At 36.0% G+C, this 22390-nt stretch overlaps 1 protein-coding gene across 1 annotated transcript in view; it reads left to right on the top strand.

The window, feature by feature from the left end:
• Positions 1 to 22390, top strand: part of LOC148943695 (voltage-dependent calcium channel subunit alpha-2/delta-1-like) — a 193288-nt gene that overhangs the window by 39717 nt on the left and 131181 nt on the right. The window contains exons 3-4 of the mRNA XM_089101204.1: positions 13730 to 13852; positions 21794 to 22040. Of these exons, the coding sequence (XP_088957330.1) occupies positions 13730 to 13852; positions 21794 to 22040 (370 nt within the window). The remainder of the gene's footprint in view (positions 1 to 13729; positions 13853 to 21793; positions 22041 to 22390) is intronic.

Here is a 22390-nt window from a genome sequence, read left to right as displayed (position 1 = left end):
CTTGTACAGTCTATAGCGCTGTGTAAGATATATTGCACAAGTACCGGCATTTTTTTTTTAACGACCCAAGTAATACTATGTATAAAGCATGGCGTAGCATTGGCCTGGCATATCTCGAAATCTTTTCATTTTCAACCTTTTATTTTTTTTCATTATTACTATTAATTTTTTTGCAATTAACGTAATCTTTGATCAGACTAAGATAAAGTACTCTTGAAAACAAGATTTCCTTTTGACTGAAGTTTCATAGACGGAGCAGCAGCTGTAAAAAGAAAAGAAAGACGAAGTGCAAACCCAAAATAATAACACGTTTCGTTATAACTAGTTTATACAAGCACGTGATCAAGCTAATTGCAACCTAAACAAAAAAAAGAGTTTTCAGTAACAATATAGATATCAAAGGGAATAGATTTTTATGTTAATTTGAAAGCGCATCTTGTTTCTGCTTTTATATTTCAAGAATATGCGCTATAATAATTACAAGTCTTTTTTTGTGCTAAAATGTCTAATATGGTGAAGTGAAAAATATTTTGTTTAAAATTATGTTATTGTTGAATTTATATTTTAACTATTTTTTAGAACCAATCCTTGTAAAAAAAAACAATGTTCATTTTGAAACTATTTTTATCTAAAAATGGTTATACAAACCTTGCGAAACAATTGAAATATTGTTTCTATTTGTTTAAATGTAACAATTTTTGAAAAGCTGACTTGCCTTGAAAGACGGTAACTCTGATTTCGGGTTTCAGCTAATAAAACTATAGTTTATCTTATATGAACTACTGCCAGTCAGGGTTGCCACTTCAACAAAACTACTGGTACTAGCCAGGATAGCTCAAAAGTACTACCACGACAGAAAAGTACTAACACCCGGCATAAAATTTGGCCGGGTGTTGGGCTGAGCGAACCCCGCGGCCTTTTATAACCGTAGTTACTCATTTGCTTATCATATAAGCCAGAGTAATTTTATTTTTATTTCTGTATAGCTAGTCGAACACTGACTTCCAATATGGCAAAAAAAGGGCCACTGATATAGGAAGCAACTACAATCAAAATCATCGAAGTTATCTCTGGATGTTCACTATGAACGGTCCGTAATTGCCTAGTAGGGTAATAGGGCGTCCAGACTATCCGTTTTCTGGGAAAATAGGACTGAAAACTGGAAGCAGGAAAAGTAGTCAAGATCTGCAGTTTTTTTAAACAAATCTGTACAAGTTTATCAGTTATCCTTATCAAGCCTGTTTTTTTTTTCTGAGTCAAAACCTTAAAAAAAAAATTAAGCATCAGTTAGACAATTAATTTTTTTTTCTGTTTAAGAGCTACTACATTTAAAAGCTACTTTTATTTATCACTTATTGTCTTCTTTTTGGCACTTTTTCAGGAAAAGCAGTCCACACTACCATTTTCCGTCCCATTTTGCCTAAATTGGACTAAATGGGGGCAACGCGCTAAAGGCGTCACCCTAAAAGTTCAGTAAGAGAATTTTATTTACAGACCTTTACAGTAATAAAATATTATCTAAGCTCACGCTTCCACTTCCTCGCACTCATGACCAGCTCGGTTGGAACATCCCAAGTCTCTGGATTCGGTACTTCCCTCCTGACATGCATTATATCGGATAATGTTTTTGGCAGTAGTCTGTTCCGGAGGGGGGTCCAAACTAGCTTTAACAGCGAAAACTGACGCCCGGCCGAAGGGCTGCTATGAGACAACGACATAATACCCTTTATGAATATAGGTAGATGAACCAAAGCAGAGTCCCCAGCACCATCCTTGAGGGCGGACACTGAATTCCAAAATTCCAAAACTGACACTTTCCCTTCCCCTAGCTCTTTCTTCAAGAATGGTAGTCGCCTCCACTCTCTGTTTAGGGCTTCGTCTTCCAGCGAACCATTGAAACAGTCCTTTAATATGCGGAAAAGAGGGATTATAGAAGGAACTGATCCGGATAAAGCAGTTTCTGAAGATAACCAGTCTAGCATTCGAAGCAAGCGGTCTTCACTGTTTACTCTTCGCTTTATTTCAGAGCAAAGCTTGATATAAAAAACAAAGCAATTTTTCTTTGTCGCAGCTAGCTGTCTGTTTTGAAGTTTCCGACTTTCAATCTGATCAATTGCAAAGAGATCAAATTCGGCTCCAAAATGCATATCCGTCTCTATAGCTTTGAAGTTTCTCGGATTTGAAAAATCTATTTCGAAGACTGAACGTATGGCCAAAAGCTCGTCTTTGATATAATTCCTTGCCAGTTCGGAGAGAGTATTACCCGCGCTTTTTAAAAGTTTGTGAACTTTCACTTCTGCGCTCTGGAACTCAAGATTCAGGCCGTTTACAATAGGAAGAACGTAATTCAGAAAAAAGACAATAAAGCTTGACTTCGGGTTCGATCAAAGGTGTATAAAGCTTCACTGCCGTTTGATCCCGAACTTCATTCGCAGGTAAGGCGAAAAACAACGTCAGAGCAGTCCACTGTTCCACCAGCCTCTGAGAGACGGCCTCAAACGCTAACCAGCGAATTGCAGATGGGTACAGGAGTGCATAGTCGGCTACTTCACAGAACTTTTAGAATACCTTATACTCACGGAGTCATTTGGCACTATTCGATACGTACGTGTATATATCATTGCTGAATCTGACGATCTCTGTAGGTAACTGCTCGTAAGCACTAGCAGAGCATAGTGCAAAACTGTGACAGATGCATCCGAAAATAGCCAGCCAGGGAATATCTTTCTTTACGAGGGCTGCAAGGCCGTTGTTCTTCCCAAGCATCACATTTGCATTATGAGATGCAAATCCTATGCAGTTTTTTATTGTCATTTTCTTCTCACTTAAAGTCTTATAGATCAAGTTTTTAAGGCCCATTGCTGTTGTATCCCCAACTTCTGGAATGGCCAAAAAGTCTTGATTCCGCATGTAGTGTTGTCATAGTAGCGAACGATGATGACTAAGTCTTTTGTCCCCCACTTATCAGGGCTTTCATCAACCATCAGCGAAAAGAGCGATATTTCCAATCTTGAGCTCAGCTGGCTGATGGCGTATGGGGCAATTATGTTTTTGATTAGTCCAGTGTTTTAGTTCTTCCACATGCAAGAAGCTTTACTACTGATGAATCAGGGATAAATTTTTTCAGCAATTCGGGCAAGCTCATAAAGAGATAATGCTCATCTCCTTGTATTTTAATGCTACCCAGGCTGACAATGCCAACTCTAAAGCTGTCACCTGTTGGCTAATTAGTTCTCTTTCCTTTGCTGCTCCCGATAAAGTAAACTCATTGGTTTGGTCATCAGCAATACGCACTTGGTTCTTCATACAAACAACTTTGGATATGTGACTTTTTCTCAGTGCATGTCTACGTAAATGGGATAGGCCACCAGTAATGATGTTTTCGCAAAACCTACAACAAGATTTTGTCCTATCCCTTGGATATCTTTGCAGCCAGACCTGCAAGTCATTATCTTCTATCCATTTTGCACTGGATTTCTGTATTTTCACTGGCTTTGGTGGTTTATTTCTGCTGATTTGTCGTTTTCTCACATTTAATAGTTCATTCTCTTCACCTTCAATGTCATTTGCAGTTTCTTCACAGTCAATGGCACTAGCTTCAGATTTATTGGCTTCGTCTCCAGAGTCACTAGCTAGATAGAGAATCTGTATAAGAGCAGTGACTCTAACCAGTTTTCCATATATCAAATCAGTGGCGTAACTAAGGGGGACAAGTAGGGGCACTTTGCAGCACAAGTTTAGTTTTTAGTTTAGTTTTTATGGGTATTTGCTTCTCTAAAAGAGGTATCTAAGAGAGGAAGAAAGAAAAATAAAAGAGATAAAGAAAATTCCAGATCCAAAATTTCAAATTTTTTTTAATATTCGCTGCATAATATTGCTCTTAGAGATTATTTGCTTCCTGACAAGGATGTTTCAGGGGCTAATTTAAAGAAAACGTTAAAACTGGGTTAGTTGACCCAGAATTTTCAATTTCATGCTAGACTTTTTCCAAGTGTCATGGTCACTTTTTTGACATTATACCCCCCTCCCATTCTGAGGTCCCATATATAACTGTATAAATACATTTCATCGTTGTGTCAAATCTTGTGATGACATTCTTTCTTGTAATATTCTTACATGTTTTTTCATATTGTAAAGTGAGAATTTGATTGGTTGATTTTTTTAATATATTCCTAGGGCTATATCCCGGACCATCAGGGGGATGGGTGTATTTTCAGAAAAGGGGCCATGATATTTGGAAATATTATAAATTAAATAAATTAATTGTACTTCTTTTTTTTTTTTTTCTTTTTTTATTAAGAAAATTAAATTAAATAAATTTTTTCTTAGAATAAAAAAAAAAAAGTAAAAAAAAAAAAAATAATATTTGATTATAAAAATAAAAATATAATATTGTCCATTTTATTGAGAAAATAAAAAGTCTTGTTAGGGTAGGCTTAAAGTTTAATTAAGGACTGATTCACAGGGACCACGTAGGTTGGGCTGGGATGCCAAGCACCTGAAAACGTAAATTTTTTTGAATTTCTCGGCATGTCTTTATTAAATTATAGGTTTTATATTATCCCCCCTAATTTTTTTAATTAAATCATTTGTAGTTCGTTTTTATTTACTCACTGATCTTTTTGTTCCATCTTCAATTTATTTCTTTTTACAACAATTTTTTTTAATTTTTGAATTTTTTTTAAAAAACTCACGAATGTTCAGTTACTTTCCACTTTTATCAGTAAAGCACAACGGTAAGAGCACTTCCTGAGGCTGTGTTAACTTAGGTTTTAATCTTGGATGAGACACGATATTTTTTTCTTTTTTAACTGTAAAATTAAAACTTTGAAAATATTTTTTTTTACAGAATCTATAAACATAATTTAAAATCCCGGGCAAAAAATCGATTCGGTTTTGCATAATTTGATCTTTTTCACTTGTTTTCCTCAATTCATCGACTTTTTTCGTTTATGCGTTTAAAACCTAGATAAATTTGGTGTTTATGTTATGTAAAATCCAATGCTTTTTGTGCCCCTCGTGTTCACTTATATTCATATATTCTTGAGAAAAAAAAAATAATTCTCTACTTTTTAGTTCATTTTGAAAATGAGTTTAACTTTTTCTTTATTGTTTGACCTCCTACCCTAAAAATTATTTGTACGTCTGGACCTGTGAAACCCATCAAAACAGCTATAGGCTAACATTCTTGGGGTTGAATTGTGTGGTTGAAGAAATAATCTTCTTTTATTTCTTGCTTTCTTTTGGTTGGGAGTGATGATTCAAATTACTCTTACAAACGGAAAAAAGGCATTTTATGTAAAATAACTGCTGTTTCGTATAGGAACTGAAAACAATGATTGAAATATTTTTTGTTTGATAAAATAAAAACAAAACAAAAATTCTGTCACTCAGAATTCCTCAAATCTTCATGTTGGAGCGATGCAAATTTAAGGCTGGAGGAAGTGAGACTGAGACCAAGCCACTCTAAAAAATTAAACGGGAAGGGAGCAATTAAAATGATTTTTTGGGTCTTTTTAAGAAGCTGGATTTATTAAGATCGGTTTTTATTGAAATTTAACAATAAATAAAATCTTTGTTGGTTATCTTGGTTATCATTGTTGGGTATCATTTCTAATAAGCTTGTAAAATTGCTCAGTTCGGTCTTAAAAACTACTTCTGACAAAAAGTATTGAAAAAGTAACTATTTTGCAGAAAATATTCAGGAAGTACTACTTTGATCACAAAGTACTAAAAGTAGTAATTTAGTACTACCCGTGGCAACTCTGCTGCCAGTGTGGCCAACAATGCAGTGGTGCCAAACGTGGTTCATTTGTTCATTTTGGTACATGTCACCTCTACTGGTACAATTTAGTACAATCCCACAAAATATGGTACAATTCTATATTTTTGTACCAAAGTATAAACAAATACAACGTCATTATGTGTTTATACTTTGGTTTGTATTCTTTCATCTACAAACAGGGTTGCCACCGTTGGTGATTTATCACCAAATATGGTGTTTTTTTTTAGTTTGGTGACATGGTGATTTTACCTTAATTTTGGTGATTTTATCATTAAATCTGGTTATTTTACTATGTTTACGTAACAGATTTTAAAACAATGAGGCAAATTCTCATAAAAATGCTATTAAATAGACTCAATTGTCAATGGATGGAGAATTTACTGCATATCAAAATAGCCGCTCAGGGGAGATGACCAGAAAATATATTAGATTATTTACATTTAAGCCTATATTCACATCTTAACGCCTAACTAGGTGGGGCTATATACTTATTTCTAGTCATCAACTACTATAATAGGCAAGGATTGGCTAAACTCTAGATAAGGCATGATTCTAGCTGAGGGGCTTTTGACTATCTTTGAAAATGGTTGCACTAGGAGAGTGAAACTTTCAGGAATGAACTCAAGTCCTAAAGCCTGCCCCAGGAAGGTGCATTCTAGCTTCCATTTTAACTGATTTGCTATTTATAAGGCTTCAGAAATAGCATAGAATTTTTTTCCATAATATTTGTTGGTTTACTTTCCCTTAAACTTAGGTTTTTAAAACACAAGGCTAATGATGTGAATTGGATTTTAAGTTATTTTAGGATTTTATTTTCAAAGGTTAAGATGCACTCGTGAAAGTTTCATTCCCATAACCCAACTATTTCTAAGATTCCAAAAGTCCCTCCACCTAGAATTTTACCGTGTATTCACCCATTTTACTTGAAGCCACCTTCCTATCTCTCCCATAGTAAGCGTTTTGAGTTTGTCTGACATTAATAGTTGAGGCAGTTAGGCGGTCTCAGTCTTTTCTAATAAAATAGAATCAGGTGAACATTTTGATTTAGCAAAATACTAAAGCCGACACCTATTTTTCCTGAAATCCCAAAAAAAACTCAAAAACCTATTTTGGGTTTGCTTGCAAGATCGCTGCTGTCAATATTGTCGTAATTGGTACTTAAAAATGCAGCGAAAAACATTCTATTGAAACAGTTGCAGCATATTTTTATAAAAAACACTTGCTGACTGCAGTCCCTTCAAATACTTTACATACCAACGTTTCAAATTGCTTATCCCCCGACAAAGAGCCTAAAATACTTGGAATCAAACGGATGTGGGCGCATAAATTATGCTGAGGGGTTAACGCTTCCTTTTGTTCAAAAGCGGTCAGTTGGACTTTGATTTAGTGAAGCTTTAGCTCTTGAAATGATTTATTTGGTGTGTATAATTTGAAAGCGTTAGATTGAGAGTTGGACATTCGACAAATTGTGCGAATAAGTTGGATGTTTGCGAGTAAGTGCGAATAAGTTGAAATTTTATTTTGAAGCGTTATTACCAGAAATAGCTGATGGAAGGTTGCCGAAAGCATGGAAATTCGGGAACCGTTTTTGCCAGTGTAAGAATACAAATTTAGTTGATTTTTCAAGTATAGGTATAATAGAGAGGGGATATACTGGTTTTAATCAAAAAGAGGAGAATTCCTAAGTCATCTATGCCTTAGGGCACAAATTCAGATAAGCTGATAAACTTAAGACAGACAGGATTAGAAGACATGCGTAGGATCATAGATGTATACATTTAGTAATTCATTTGTCGTTTTCCAAAGCCATTTTATTCCATAATTAATCACCTAACTTGATCGCCTAACCATTCAATCACCTAACTCAATCGCCTACCTATTACACTCCGTGAAAGTATCTATCATAAAATGTAACTAATATTGAAAGCGTAAGGAACCCCTGGAAGTCGCCCTCTTCGAGTTTGTTTACTCAAGTCTGTGTGAAATCTGATACCTTTGTGTTTGAGCCTTTTTGCCGACCAGGAAAAGGGCTCGAATCGGCCAAAACGGCTTTGGACTGACGTCCCCCCTTAATTAATTTTTGATTTCTTAAAGTTATAAAAGTGAAAACATGTAAAAGAATTTTGCACGGCCACACTCAAGGGCTCCAGCAGAGAGACAGTTTTGGCGTCTAAAGATCATCAAAGCTTCCCTCAGAAATAAAGTAGAGCCAGAAACTTTAAGTGCTTTGATGCATGTGCACAGGTTTTTTGAAGACCCAGCAACATGGGAAATATCCTCATCATTAGTCACAAAGGCTAGGCTGTGAAAAAGGGAAGACCAGTAGCATTTTGGGATAACCTTTGATATTTTTATCTATTTCTGTTTCATATTTGAAGACCACATAGGTGTTTTTTCATTTAAATATTCGGCAAACACTTCTGCAACGTGATCCTATATATATGGTATGATTCATTATGATATATTATATTTCATATTAATTGATTTGAATTACAGATTTTGATTTTATATCATTTGAATATTGATAGAGTTGATTTCCTTGTGTATAATTTGTGTTGCGATTTAGGACTAGTACATAACCAATACAAGGTGTTTGCCAAATTGTAGTAGAAAGGATGGTTTATTAAAGAACATATATTTCTGCCTAATATTGAACTAATGAATAATAGTCAACGTTGCTCTGTACTTCAAATAGTTTGTCTTCGGCTAAAGTCATCCTTCTCACTTCGAATTCAAGGACAGGACTCACGGATAGCTATTAAGATACTAAAATTATTCACGGTCCCCTTTTTTATGTCTACACTGCTTATCTAACTCGTTAGCTTAAAAATAAACTGTAGCATTAGACCTAAAATCCTTGAAGATCTAAAGTAGGTCTTTGGAATTCATTCTTGAGGTCACGAATTTACGCATTAATTAACGGAGCTAGTGACCTTAAATTTGTTACAGGGGGAGGGGGCAACACCACCAGGTACATTTTGTGAAGTTATGGGTTCGCAAAAGGAATGCTGTAAAAAACTTAGTGATGAAATCTGTTTCTGCTGGCTGGTAGAATTGCGTGCTCTCTGGCCTTGCGTTTTTTGCAAAGATGCTTCTTTTGTATGATGACTCCCAGATCGCGGCATTTAGATGCTCAGCCAGAGCAGTTCTGTTGTCTAGGAAACCAGGGAAATAAGATTTATCACCGCTTGTCCGATATTTCAGCTTAAACTTGACCCATGACAGTTTTCCAGAAGTAAATGAAAAATATTAGAAATCGACACCATTTGAGTGGTCCTTTTCAAAGCTATAGTTTACCATTAAGGATACCAACAGTGGCAGGGGGATTAAAAACATTCATAAGCAAATGATATTCGATTTGAGGCCGAAAGAGGATTATTGTGGTTATTCTTTTCAATGGAAACCTAGAAAAAAGAAAAAGAAACGATTTTGCAAAGTAAATAAAAAAAAAATAGTAATTAAATAAATAAAAAGGTGCTTTATATACAGAAACAGGATTTTAGGTTACAATTTCAGTTTTGGCTGGAATTCCTGTTTTTGGTATAAATCCTCTTCTTTCTTGAGCAGTAGCCTTTGAAAAACATAATGTCTTAGCTTAGGGTGCCCAACGCGTCTTTCGGGTGTAAAGCCTATCATTATAGACCACCGATTTTTGGCGTTTTTGTTGCTGATTTTGGTGAAATACTGGTGATTTTTGGTGATTTTCTTGGTGAAAAACTGGTGATTTTTGGTGATTTTCTTGGTGAAAAACTGGTGATTTTTGTTTCATTATGGTGGCAAACCTGCCATGAACAAGTCACTCCTAGGGTGAGGCCTTTCCATTGAACATCGGAATGGCTGACCCCTGTGATTATCTCAAATGGGGGTAACTCAAAAGTGTAATATTCTGTAGTGAGGGACTGCGTTCGCACGGACCCCTACAGACAAGTATTTTCCTTTGGGACCCTTTTACATGTCACACATTATGTAGTTAAAAGGAAAAGGTATTTAATTTTTAGACATTAATGGGACATGCAAACTTAATCATTGTGACCTTTTGAAGAGATTAATTTCTTGATTAACTTACATGCTTGAGATATTACGGAAAAATTAGGCCTAAAATTCCAAGCATATAAGAGAGTTGAGCTTCTGTACATGGAGTTGTTAATTCTGCGATCATAGGCAGCGCGCTAGCGCTGCCTAAGTAAAGAACTATGTGGCCACAATGTGTGTGTGTGTTTTTTTTTCTTCGACAGGCGCTTCGTATCGAAGGATTTGTCGTAGAAACTTCTAAAAGGGCTCATTCGATTTGAAATTGGGGTGGCTAGTGCCCTTTTTAATAGTCGAAAGTGATCGGAGGGCAACTAGCCCCCCCCCCGCCCATCATTCCCCCAAACACATCCAATCAAAATTTTGAGACAGCCATTTTGTTCAGCGTAGCTGATTTCCAGATAGTAAATACGTTTTTGTGGAGAACACTCTCCCAAAACCCTCAGGGAAAGGGTTATAAGTTAGGCCCTGAGGGCATATAAGAACAATGTTGGCACAATATACCATATATTATTTTTTTACATTAGAGCAGGGCACTTCATATGGAAGCGGTCGTCGTAGAGACTTCAAAAGGGGCTCATTCGATTGGAAATCGAGAGTTCTAGGGCCCTTTTCAATAGTCAAAAGTGATTGGAGGGCAACTAGCTCCCCCCCCCCGCCTATCAGTCCCCCAAACACATCCAATCAAAATTTCGAGATAGCCATTTTGTTCAGCGTAGTTGATTTCCTGATAGAAAATGTGTTTTTGAGGAGGACACTTCCCCACAGCCCTCAGGGCAAGGGTTTTAAGTTATGCCCTGGGTACATGTATGGTTTTTACAGAAGGCGTTGTCGTAGAAACTTCAAAACAGGCTCATTCGATTGGAAATTCGAAGGTCTAGTACCCTTTTTAGTAGTCAAAAGTCATTGGGGGGCAACAAGACCCCTTCCCCAACGCTATCATTCCCCCAACACATCCAATCAAAATTTTGAGATAGCCATTTTGTTCAGCGTAATTAATCTCCAGATAGAAAATATTTTTTTGAGAAGGAAACTCCCCCACAACCCTCAGGGCAGGAGTTTTAAGTTATGCCCTGAAGCATATAAGGTTTTTATAGAAGGCGTTGTCGTAGAAACTTCAAAAAAGGCTCATTCGATTTGAAATTGAAAGGGCTAGTTCCCTTTTTAATAGTCAAACATGATTGGAGGGCGACTAGTCCCCCCTCCAAGCCCATCATTTCTCCAAACACATCCAATCAAAATTTTGAGATAGCCATTTTGTTCAGCTTAGTTGATTACCAGATAGAAAATATGTTTTTGAGGAGGACACTCCCCCATAGCCCTCAGGGCAAGGGTTTTAAGTTATGCCCTGGGGTCATATAAGGTTTTTTAAGAAGGCGTTTTCGTAGAAACTTCAAAAAAGCTCATTCGATTGGAAATTTAGAGGGCTAGTGCCCTTTTCATTATTCAAAAGTGATTGGAGGGCACCTAGCCTCCCCCCCCCGCCCAACATTCTCCCGAACACATCCAATAAAAATTTTGAGATAGGCATTTTGTTCAGCGAAGTTGATTTCAAGATAGAAAATATGTTTTTGAGGAGGACAATCCCCCACCACCCTCGGGGCAAGGGTTTTAAGTTATGCCCTGAGGGCATATAAGAACGATGTTGGCACAATGTACTATGTATTATTTTTTTCCTTTTGAGCAGGGCACTTCATATGGAAGGGGTCGTCATAGAAACTTCAAAAGGGGTTCCTTCGATTGGAAATTGAGAGTTCTAGTGCCGTTTTTAATATTTTAAAGTGATTGGAGGGCAGCTAGACCCCCCCCCCCCGCCCATCATTCCCCCAAACACATCCAAACAACAATTTGAGATAGCCATTTTGTTCAGCGTAGTTGATTTTCACATAGAAAATATATTTTTGAAGAGAAAACTCCCCCACAACCGTCGGGGCAAGGGTTTTAAGTTATGCCCTGAGGGCATATAAGAACAATGTTGGTACAATTTACCCTGTATTATTTTTTTCCTTTAGAGCAGGATACTTCATTTGGAAGGGGTCGTCGTAGAAACTTCAAAAGGGGCTCATTCGATTGAAAATTGAGAGTTCTAGTGCTCTTTTTAATAGTCGAAAGTGATTGGAGGGCAACTAGCCCCCACCCCCACCCCCCCACGCCCATCATTCTCCCAAACACATCCAATCAAAATTTTTGTTCAGCCATTTTGTTCAGCGTAGTTGATTTCCAGATAGAAAATATTTTTTTGAGGAAGAGACTCCCCCACAACCCTCAGGGCCAGGGTTTTAAGTTATGCCCTGGGGGCATATAAGGTTTTTATAGGAAGTGTTGTCGTAGAAACTCAAAAAGGGCTCATCCAATTGGAAGTCGAAAGGCCTAGTGCCCTTTTTAATAGTCGAAAGTGATTGGAAGGCTATTATTTTTTTGTTGTTGTTGTTGTTTAGACCAGGGCCCTTTGTATCGAAGGAGTTGTCGTAGGAACTTCGACAAGGGCTCATTCAATTGAAAATAGAAAGGGCTGATACCCTTTTTAATAATCAAAAGTGATTAAAGAGAAACTAATCCCCCTCCCATGCCCACCCTCCCATTTTACTTTATGTTTAAAAACTAAATGTTGCCATAAGATTAAATCAAAATGCACTCTGTTAATGCTAATTCCCAATAAGGTATCTCAGCAGTATCCCAAGAACGACTGAGGGCCTTATGTTCAAACTTTCGGGGCGGCTTCTATTCTTAAAATTTAACCAAATCAAAATAGCGTAAGTGTATCCGAGCTATCAAAGAAAGTAAACAGATTTTTTGGCGAATGATATCAAGTTTTCCATTTCAGGTCAACTAGAGGAGGTATGAAACTAAATCAAGCACTACTATTTGTGTCCCGATTTTTAAGAGGGTGTATGTTGTTAAAAATTGCTGAAAATTTCTCTCCAGCATACAAATAGCAGGCCAAACTATAAAGTCGTAAAAAACAAAAGGATTTAAAGTTTTATTTTCTTTCCTGAAAAGACTTTGTCAATATAAAACGAACAGAAATTAATTAAAAAAAACTTTTTCCACAAAATAAATTTTTCAAAGAAAAGTAAACAACTCTATTTAGCAAAAAATGAGCAAAAATAAAATCAAATAATCTACCAAGCGTGAAATTACCACAAATCAGCATCGATAAATAAATGAAACCCAAAACGAACAGAAATTAAAATAAATAACCGAGTCAAACTCAAAACGAGCAGAAATTAACATAAGTTGGGCTCAAAACCCCTATGTTTTCCCAAGGCCAGAACATAATTTGCACTTTACTGAAAAAAATATAAATGTTTTTACTTTTATAACTTTAATAAATAAAATAATATTAACTTTTTAATTATCAAATATCAGTATATGTTTATTACACTGACAATTCACATTCATTTGTATTTTTTTTCAGTCAAGAACAAATTTTTTTTTGGCCATGCGAGGCCATAAGGGTTTTGCGAGGTGTTTATGTTAATTTAAGAGTCTTTGTAGTTTTGCTCGGTTATTTATTGTAATTTCTCTTTGTTTTGGGTTTCGTTTATATATCGATGCTGATTTGTGGTAGTTTCACACTTGGTAGATTATTTGATTTATATATATATATATATATATATATATATATATATATATATATATATATATATATATATATATATATATATATATATATATATATATATATATATATATATATATATATATATATATATATATATATATATATATATATATATATATATATATATATATATATATATATATACGAGTATCCTGCTTATATATACGAGTATCCTGCAGAAGGATGATGCTATGTTGTTTGCAACAATTTTTTCAATTTTCTTTGATTTTAGTATTTTTCTATGTTGAAACAGTAATTAGAGATTAAAATGATAATAATACTTTTTTCAGGCATACAGTAAAGAAAACATGCAAGATCAAGCAAAGCTTCACGCTTTTAGCGGAGCGTATATAGCTGATACGGCCATGAAGGAACTAGGTGATATGTTCGGCAGAAGAAAAGAAGCAGTCCAGGTAAGAATATAGAAAATAACCAGGTACGTTAGATATTACAAGACCAACAAGAGGCGCATTCACAATGATATTGTACTAACATCAAATGCTAACTTGGACCAATCAGAATTTTTAATAGAGTTTTTCAGCCAATCGGAAATTACTATCAGCCAATCGGAAATTTTGGATATTTGCACTCGCTAAATCTCGCTATTCTTAACCTTAGAAGGGTAAGCATTTGTAAATTTTACGACACCAAAACATGTTTTAGCGGTTACCATGGAAACGGATACATTACGCGAAACCACGTCCCTTGTATGCTAATATCATGATTATCCAGTTCTTGTGGCGTCACCGAGGTTTTATTATCCGAATTGATTGTGGAAATATTAAGGGTGTGTAGTAAAATTTACGAAAGCTTACCATCTACGTAAGTTTTTCACCTGTTTCAGGAAAAGGGATTTTTTACCAAAACTTAGTAATTACTAAGTTTCTTCGTACTATGAGGTGAATTTTCTCACGTTTATCAGTTTTCTAACGTTGTTTACAAGCTTCATAGCAAACTTCGTCAAGTATGGCATATGAAAATGCTGAATTTGGCTATTTGCTGATTTAACCTATTTGTTCCCATATATGGGGATCAAATAGAAATGTCACGTTTGACAACAGGTTTACATCGATTCCATTTGCTGCAGAACAACTGAGAGAACCGTATCGACTGACGACAGTTGGGACTGTGCGAAAAGACAAGAGGGTATTCCGGAAGAGCTTCTTGTGAGCAAAGGAAGAATTACAGGAACATCAATGTTCTGTTTCGATCAGGAGCTGACTCTAGTGTCTTATCTTGCTAAGCCACCAAAAATGGTCCTGCTTCTGTCAACTTGCCATGACGGTACCAGTATCAAGCATTCAATCCAGAAGCCTAAGATAATTAAATACTATAATATCACCAAAAGCGGTGTTGACACATTTGACCAGCTGTTCAGTTCAATGTTAGCCGCTCGGAAGACCAACAGGTGGTTCATGTACGTGTTTTATAGACTGATCAATATATCGTGCATCAACAGTTTGTTATGTCATCTACTCCTTCACTATCTCCAAATGTGGCAGAAAACCCCCTTACTGAAAGGCTTTCGGGCCTTTAATTTCGGGAGGGGCCAACTGCCCCCCAATTATTGGGGTGGGGTGCCCCTCCCCAATTATTGGGGCAATTGTTCCCCAATAATTTGGAGAAAAAAAAATATTAAGTAACTCTTTACTTTGAGCAGATAATTTTTTTTAATTAATACATCCTCGTTTTTAATATAAAAAAAAAAACACGAAAAACAGAGGTCCATTACCCTTCCTAATATGTTCCACATTAATATTTATACAAATATACCACCTTCAAAACCTTATCATCAAGTAAATGGTGAGCCTAGTTGATGACAAAATTACGAAAATATACTCTACTTCCTGTTTAGCCATGTTTGCTCAAGTCAAACTGTTTCCCTGATAAGTAAGTGTCTTGTACTTCCTAAAATCTATCAATTCAGTATAAGATTTTTTATTTTAAAACTTTCAAAAATGGGTATGGATACACCCTCTAGGTACACCCGCAAGTAGGACAGAAATGGAATCACAGAAAAACAAGAAATTATTAAAAACAAGAATTTTTTTTTCCTTGCAAGACATGAAAAGAACTTGTCGAAAAAGAAAATAAGACTTAGGGCTTGTTTTCTCACCGCCTGTACTCTGCTTGTACAAAAGTGCAGCCAGTCCCAAGCCTGGAAAAAGGAGGACGGTTAGGCAGAGAATTCACGTCCCTCTCCCGTCAAAACCAATCAGCGATTGAAACATCGATGAAGAATAAAACCCCTCAAATGACGACAACAAGGAATTACCCCCAGACTGATTTTATGGACACGAAACAGCCTCTTAGATTTGGTTTTTGGAATGTACGGACAATGTGGCAGCTCATCAAAACCAAGCAGGTCCTGCAAGAAGTAGCCGCCTATAACCTTAATATAGTAGCGCTGTCAGAAGTGAGATGGACCGATTTCGGCAAAGAAACACTCGATAATGGTTAAACAATAATCTACAGTGGACCCGAAAAGAAACGAGAAGCAGAAGTAGCAATGTTAATGTCCCGAAAGGCAGCGAAATCCCTCATCAGCTGAACTCCTGTCAATGATTGAGTAATGTTTGCGAGGTTCCAAGGACACCAGATTAAAGTGACTGTAGTCACCTGTTATCACTGTAGACTGTAGTGTAGCGACTCCTTTTTCCAAATATGACACACACTTGATACCGCGCGTACTGACCCTGGGAATATACGTCAGAACCTTAGTTAGTTACTACCTGGCATTCAATGGCTAATGACGCTTGGGAAATGTATTGTCGATGGCTGCAAAAGCAGCGGAAAAAACCGTGGAGTGGGGATATCTTTGCACGGAATTCCTGCAAATAAGTAAGTATCTATAACTTTAAAATATACATATATAACTCTAAGTATATATGCAGCACATAACTTTAGAAGGTGATTTAGTCTCTGAACAGCCCTAGTTTTTAAGTCTATGCTTGCTAGAAAACGATATGAGTAAGGTGTTTGATGTAGTATTTTCTAGTATTAAGATCATGGAAGTTATAGGTTTTGATGCAAAATTGCGTAATTCTCTAAGTATTTTGATATTCTTTTTTACCGACCTTTGGCTGTCAGAGAAGAGACTAACAAGGAATTACTGAAGTGCAGGATTTGTTTTGTTGAAAAGATGTTTTCAAACCTACTTTTTAGAAAACTAGCCAAACTTTCTTAATTGAATTTTGGTGTAAGGTTGCCTACATGTTCTATCTAGTACCGACGGTAAAACTGAAAATGTTTTCAAAAAGAGGCGTAATTTTGTCAAAATTCTGGGGGAGGGTGTTCAGGGCCAGATAAAGGACGATTGGAACGATTGAGCCCAATCAGGCCCCACGTTACTGTCAGAGAGAGCCTAAAAAAGATTTGAAATTTAAAGCAAATTGTTTTTTGACGATAAGGGATAAATTATGAGTTATTCAACTAATCAAAAATAGATTTATTTTAAGTTTGCATTGCTGGATGATATTTATTAATGTATCTACTATTATATAATATATACTTTCTAATATAAAAAAACTGATACCCGTAAAGTTCAAGTCAGATTTACTGAATTTAATCAGGATATTACAGAGATTTTGCACTACGTACTTGAACTACTTTACGTACGTAAAGTAAATCTTATTTAAATATTTAATGTATAGAGAGGGCCCCTCTAAAAGAGATCCAACCGGACCTATTTAATCCGGTCCTGAGGGTGGTGGTAATGTTGGAACCAGTTTTTCCAAATCAAGTGAAAATCACAGTGAAAACTGAAATATTTTGAAATAACTAGATTGACAATACCACCTAATCCAGGAGCTTTCAATGGTTTTTCAAATCAAGTGAAAATCAACGTGAAAACTGATGATTTGAACGTGAAAGCTGATCAATCAACGTGAAAACTGATGGGGGCAACCTGGCAGGGTTACCCCCCCCCTTGTACTAAATTTGCTGTTGCTAGCTCCATTAATTAATGCGTCATCTCGTGACCTCGGAATGCATTCCCAAGACCTACTTTGAATCTTCAAGAACTTAAAAATCACCAAAAGGGTGAAAAATCACCAGGTCTGGTGATATATCACCAGCAGTGGCAACCTTGCCTCTCAGGTAATTGTCAAGATTCGTATCTGTCTTGACTGGAATCAAATTTTCATCCGACAACCCATTTTCATCCAAAAAAAAAGTGTCGGGTAGTGGGGAACTGTTGCAAACCTGGCTTGATTAGCCGAGCTCGATTCCTTGCAAACACAGCATAAATATTAGGAATTTTGATTTTTTTTTTTTTTTTTTTTTTTAGTGTGATAATTTGCAAAATTATCTATCTGTCAACAAATAAAAAATTATATAGCTTACCTATTTATTGTTTAGAGACACATGTTTTATTCGTCTGAGGAAAACATTTACTTTACTTCACTTCCCCCATGGAAAGAACGACTTGTAGAAGTTTCCCTCTGCTTATGTTTATTCTTATAAAGAAAAAAGTTCACCTTTTTATTTTTCTTGATTAGCATATAGTTTAATTTTGTCTGCTAATTGAGTCGTGAATCAAAAAAACAAAAAAACAGGTTTGTCTATAGACTTGTCATGATGTGTTCATCGGAATCGCGCGTGCGCGAAGGCGGAGTATGAATCTTGGGTGGTTTTAAATCTGTGTCACATATTTTTAATGGAGAGTATAGCCTTTGTCGATACTGTATATTCTGTCTACTGTGCCTGTTATGCACCAACAAATGATGCTGAAGAGGTGGTTAAAGAGCGTTTCTATGACACTCTTAACTCAGTCTCCAAGGATATACTGCGTCATGACATGGTTATATTTGCCGGAGACAAATATAACGCCAAAGTAGGCAATGATTGATCCTACTGCCCAGAAGTACTTGGCCTACATGGCTTTGACGACCGAAATAAAAATGGAGTCGTATTTATAGAATTTGCATCCTCAAATGATCTCATGATTGGTGAAGCACAGTTTCGTCACAAGAATATCCATAGGTATACATGGACCTCCCCTGACGACACAACGAGAAATCAGATCGAGCACTTTCTTATAAACAGGAAATGGCTATCAAGTCTCCAAGATGTAAGGATACTGAGAGGAGCTGACGCTGGCTCAAACCAGAATCTCTGTATCAAGTTTATGCTCAAACTAAGGACCCCGAAAAAGAAGACAGACCCCTTGATGCCCCTACATGACTCGCTTGATAGCTTGCTGCATAAGCTTGCTGAACCAGAATTCAGGAGTAAGCTCACGGTGTATCTCTGATAAAACTTGGAACTTGATTTATGAAAGACAAACTCTGAAACAACATTTTGTTTTAGCAGGGTTCCAGAACGATGCAGTGATGAAGCTGCAGGCATATAGAGTGCAAATTGTGTCTTTTGATGTAGTTTGGCATCACAACATTCCCTGAAAGTTTCATCTTAGTATCCTTCGCCATTTATGAAACATTGCAAATAGTCTTCTTTACAATTCCCAATTTGGATTATTTGCCACCCTTGCCTCAGGGTCTATGTGTTTCATTTATCCCCGAAGGGATATTTATTGAGCCTTGGACTATTTTGAATAAAATGGCATGAAAATCCACGAGCCTGAAAAGTCAAGCTGTGACTCGGCCATGCGTATCTTCCTAAGCATTTTTGGGGCAGTCTTCAATTTATTTTAATTAAGTAAATTAATTAAATAATTAAGTAAATGAATTATGTAAAAATTATGCAAAAAATTTAATTATGTAAAAAAGGATACAAATTAAATGATAATAATCTTTTGGGTTTGAAGATATAAAATGACGTTAAAGCGTAAATCGAACAGAAATTATCCTATATATGAGTGGGCAGTCGCTCCCTAAGCTCTCTGCTCGTCATGCTAAAATTTATTTTGCACTGCACGGGAAGCTTATTAAAATCCAGCAAATGTGGCTGGTATGGGCAATGCTAGTGTTTGATTATTGTCTTTTAAAAATTAGAATAAAAAATTGTGTCGTTTCTGGCTTTACTGAATACCCTGCATTTTCATGTAACAACACTGACTTGAGTGCATTGATTTTCGAAGCATCATAGGCAGCGCAATAGCGCTGCGTAAGTAAAGAACAATGTGGTCACAATGTATTATTTATTTATTTATTTTTTTTTTTAGACCAGGGCACTTTGTATCGAAGGAGTTGTCATAGAAACTTCAAAAAGGGCTGATTCGATTGGAAATTGAGAGGGCTAGTACCCTTTTTAATAGTCGAAAGTTATTGGAGGGCAACTAACACCCCTTCTACGCCCACCATTTCCCCAAACGCATTCAATCAAAATTTCGAGATAGCCATTTTGTTCAACATAGTTGAAAGATCTAGAAATTATGTCTTGAGGATGACACTCTCCCCACAACCCTCAGGGAAATTGTTGTAAGTTATGCCCTGGGGGCATATAAGGTCTTTTATAGAAAGTGTTGTCGTAGAAACTTCAAAAAGGGCTCATTCGATTGAAAATTGAGAGGACTAGTTCCTTTTTATTAGTCGAAAGTGATCAGAGGGCAAATGAACCCTCCACGCCCATCATTTCCCCAAACACATCCAATCAAAATTTTGAGATAGCTATTTTGTTCAAAGTATTTGAAAGGTCTGGAAATTATGTTATTAAGGATAACAAGTCCCCCCAGCCCTCAGGGCAAGGGTTGTAAGTTATGTAAGGTTGGGGGTTTATAAGGTTTTTATAGAAAGCGTGGGCACATAAACTTTGGAGGGGGCTCATTGGATTGGTAATCAGATGCTCTAGTGCTCTTTTTAAGAGTCAAAATGATCGTAGGGCAGCTACCCCCCTCCCCTTAGACACACATGTCACATTGTCCCGAAATGCGTCTAAGGGAAATTTTGAAGAGAGCTATTCTATTCAAAATAGACTAAATATCATCTAACAAGGCTTTTGGGGTTAAAACAAACCCCAGAGAATAGGGACAAGGGTTGTAAGTTATGTCTAGGTTGTATTTCAGGTTCTTATGGAAGAGATGGTTGTTTAACTTTAGAAGAGGCTCATTTGGTAAAAAATGGGAGCTTCTTGTTCCTCTTTACGGGTGAAAGGTGACGGACGGCATTTAGCCCCCCCTCTCCTAAAACCCCTCTTTTCACCAAACGCAAGTGATTGAAATTTTGAGATAGTGATGTTTTAAAAATAGTCCAAAGACAATATAATAATGTCTCAAAGGATGACACAGCCCCTCAGTGCCCTGGGGATATGGTTGTAAGTTATTTTCTGAGGGTATATAAGGTTTTTATTGAATTGGCGGTTGTATAAACATCAAATGGGGCTTATTTGGTTTAAAATTGGAAGCTATAGTCCCCTATTTAAGAGTCAAACTGATTTAAGGTCAAACAGCCCCCCCTTCCTCCACCCTCAGCATTTACCTTAACATCTCCAATCAAAATTTGGAGATAACAATTTTATTCATCGTAGTTGAAGGCTTCGGAAACTTTGTCTGTGAGGAGTACAACCCCCCCCCCCTTATACCTCTCAGGAAAAGCGTTGTAAGTTATGTCCTTGGGTTATATAAGATTCTTATAAAAAGGTTGGTCGTACATGCTTTGGAGGGGACTCATTGGATTGGTAACCTTAAGTTTTAGTGCCCTTTTTAAACGTCAAAGTGATCAAAGCGCAGCTATCCTGAAAAAAAAAATCAAATTAATGTGCATTGTAAGTTTAATATACATATGCTGATATTTATTCCTTAAAATCTTAATAAATTTTTGATTTCTTAAAGTTATAAAAGTGAAAACATTTAAAAGAGTTTTTTTCAGTAAAGTACAAATTATATTCTGGCTTTTAAAAAGGATAGGGGTTTTGAACCCTATTCATATTAATTTCAGCTCGTTTTGAGTTTGACTCTGTTATTTATTTTAATTTCTGTTCATTTTAGGTTTCATTTATTTATTGATACTGATTTGTGGAATTTGTATGCTTGGTAGAGTATTTGATTCTGTTTTTGTTAATTTTTGGTTTAATGGAGCTCTTTTCTTTTTTTGAAAAACTCATTTTGTGGATTTTTTTTTTAAATTAATTTCAATAAAGAGGTAAATAGGGTATTTGAAAAAATGTATGCTTTTTCTAAAAATAGGTATAACTAAATATTGTTCATCTGTTTTCCAGGTGTAACTGTGCAAAAATCGTTTTTTGCAGGAAATACGTTTTGAATTTTAACAGTCAATTCAAATTAAACAAACAAAACAAATCTAATGTTTTTTTAACAGCTGCTTCTTTTTAATGTGCTATCTGAACTCTAAACATAAATATTTATTGTAGGGTATTTTATCGTGTGCTAATAATTCTAAATTATGTCCCACGCTTTTCATTTAGTGTTTTCACTTTCAGATAAAATCTCTTTCTAGACCATAGCTAAGCACGCTGAGCAGATTGCTGCAAGGTACTCTCACAAATACGAGCTGGAACACGAAGATCTTCGATATGTAAACGTTAAACATATTGGAAGACATAAAAAAGAGCTAGAAATGGAAAGCAATATGCATCCCGTAACGAAGATCACCAATATTTCACTGGAGTATAGCGAAAAATTCAAAAGACCTGTAAACTTTAGTCTATCTGGTGTTCACATTCCACTAGACGTCTATGAGGGATGTGAGTATGTTATTGGTTGGTGGCTTCCAGAAACAGGTTTGCTAGCCCCCCTCCCCCTGCTCTTCGCAAACCTTTCTGTGTAAATTTTTTTGTGAGAAGGGCACATTTGTACTGAACAATTGACAAAAATAAGGTTTCATATGTATTAAATTACTATAATAATAGCTGCAGGCTGGTCCATACCATGGGTGTCTTGTAACCTTGTATTATATTAAAAAAGATAAAAATAACTAAAAACATACCCACAATTGGAATTTCTCTCGTTAAGGAAAAATATTAGTGTATTTAAGTAATTATTTGATATAAAAAAAAAAAAAAAAAAAAAAAAAAAAAAAAAAAAAAATCCTGTG

This window comes from Artemia sp. Qi Xiang Cuo, chromosome 15 (genome assembly GCF_049724085.1).
Source record: "Artemia sp. Qi Xiang Cuo chromosome 15, ASM4972408v1, whole genome shotgun sequence".
In the NCBI taxonomy this organism is placed as follows: domain Eukaryota; kingdom Metazoa; phylum Arthropoda; class Branchiopoda; order Anostraca; family Artemiidae; genus Artemia; species Artemia sp. Qi Xiang Cuo.
Note: the sequence above shows the minus strand (reverse complement) of the source record. Positions and strands in the feature narration are given on the sequence as shown.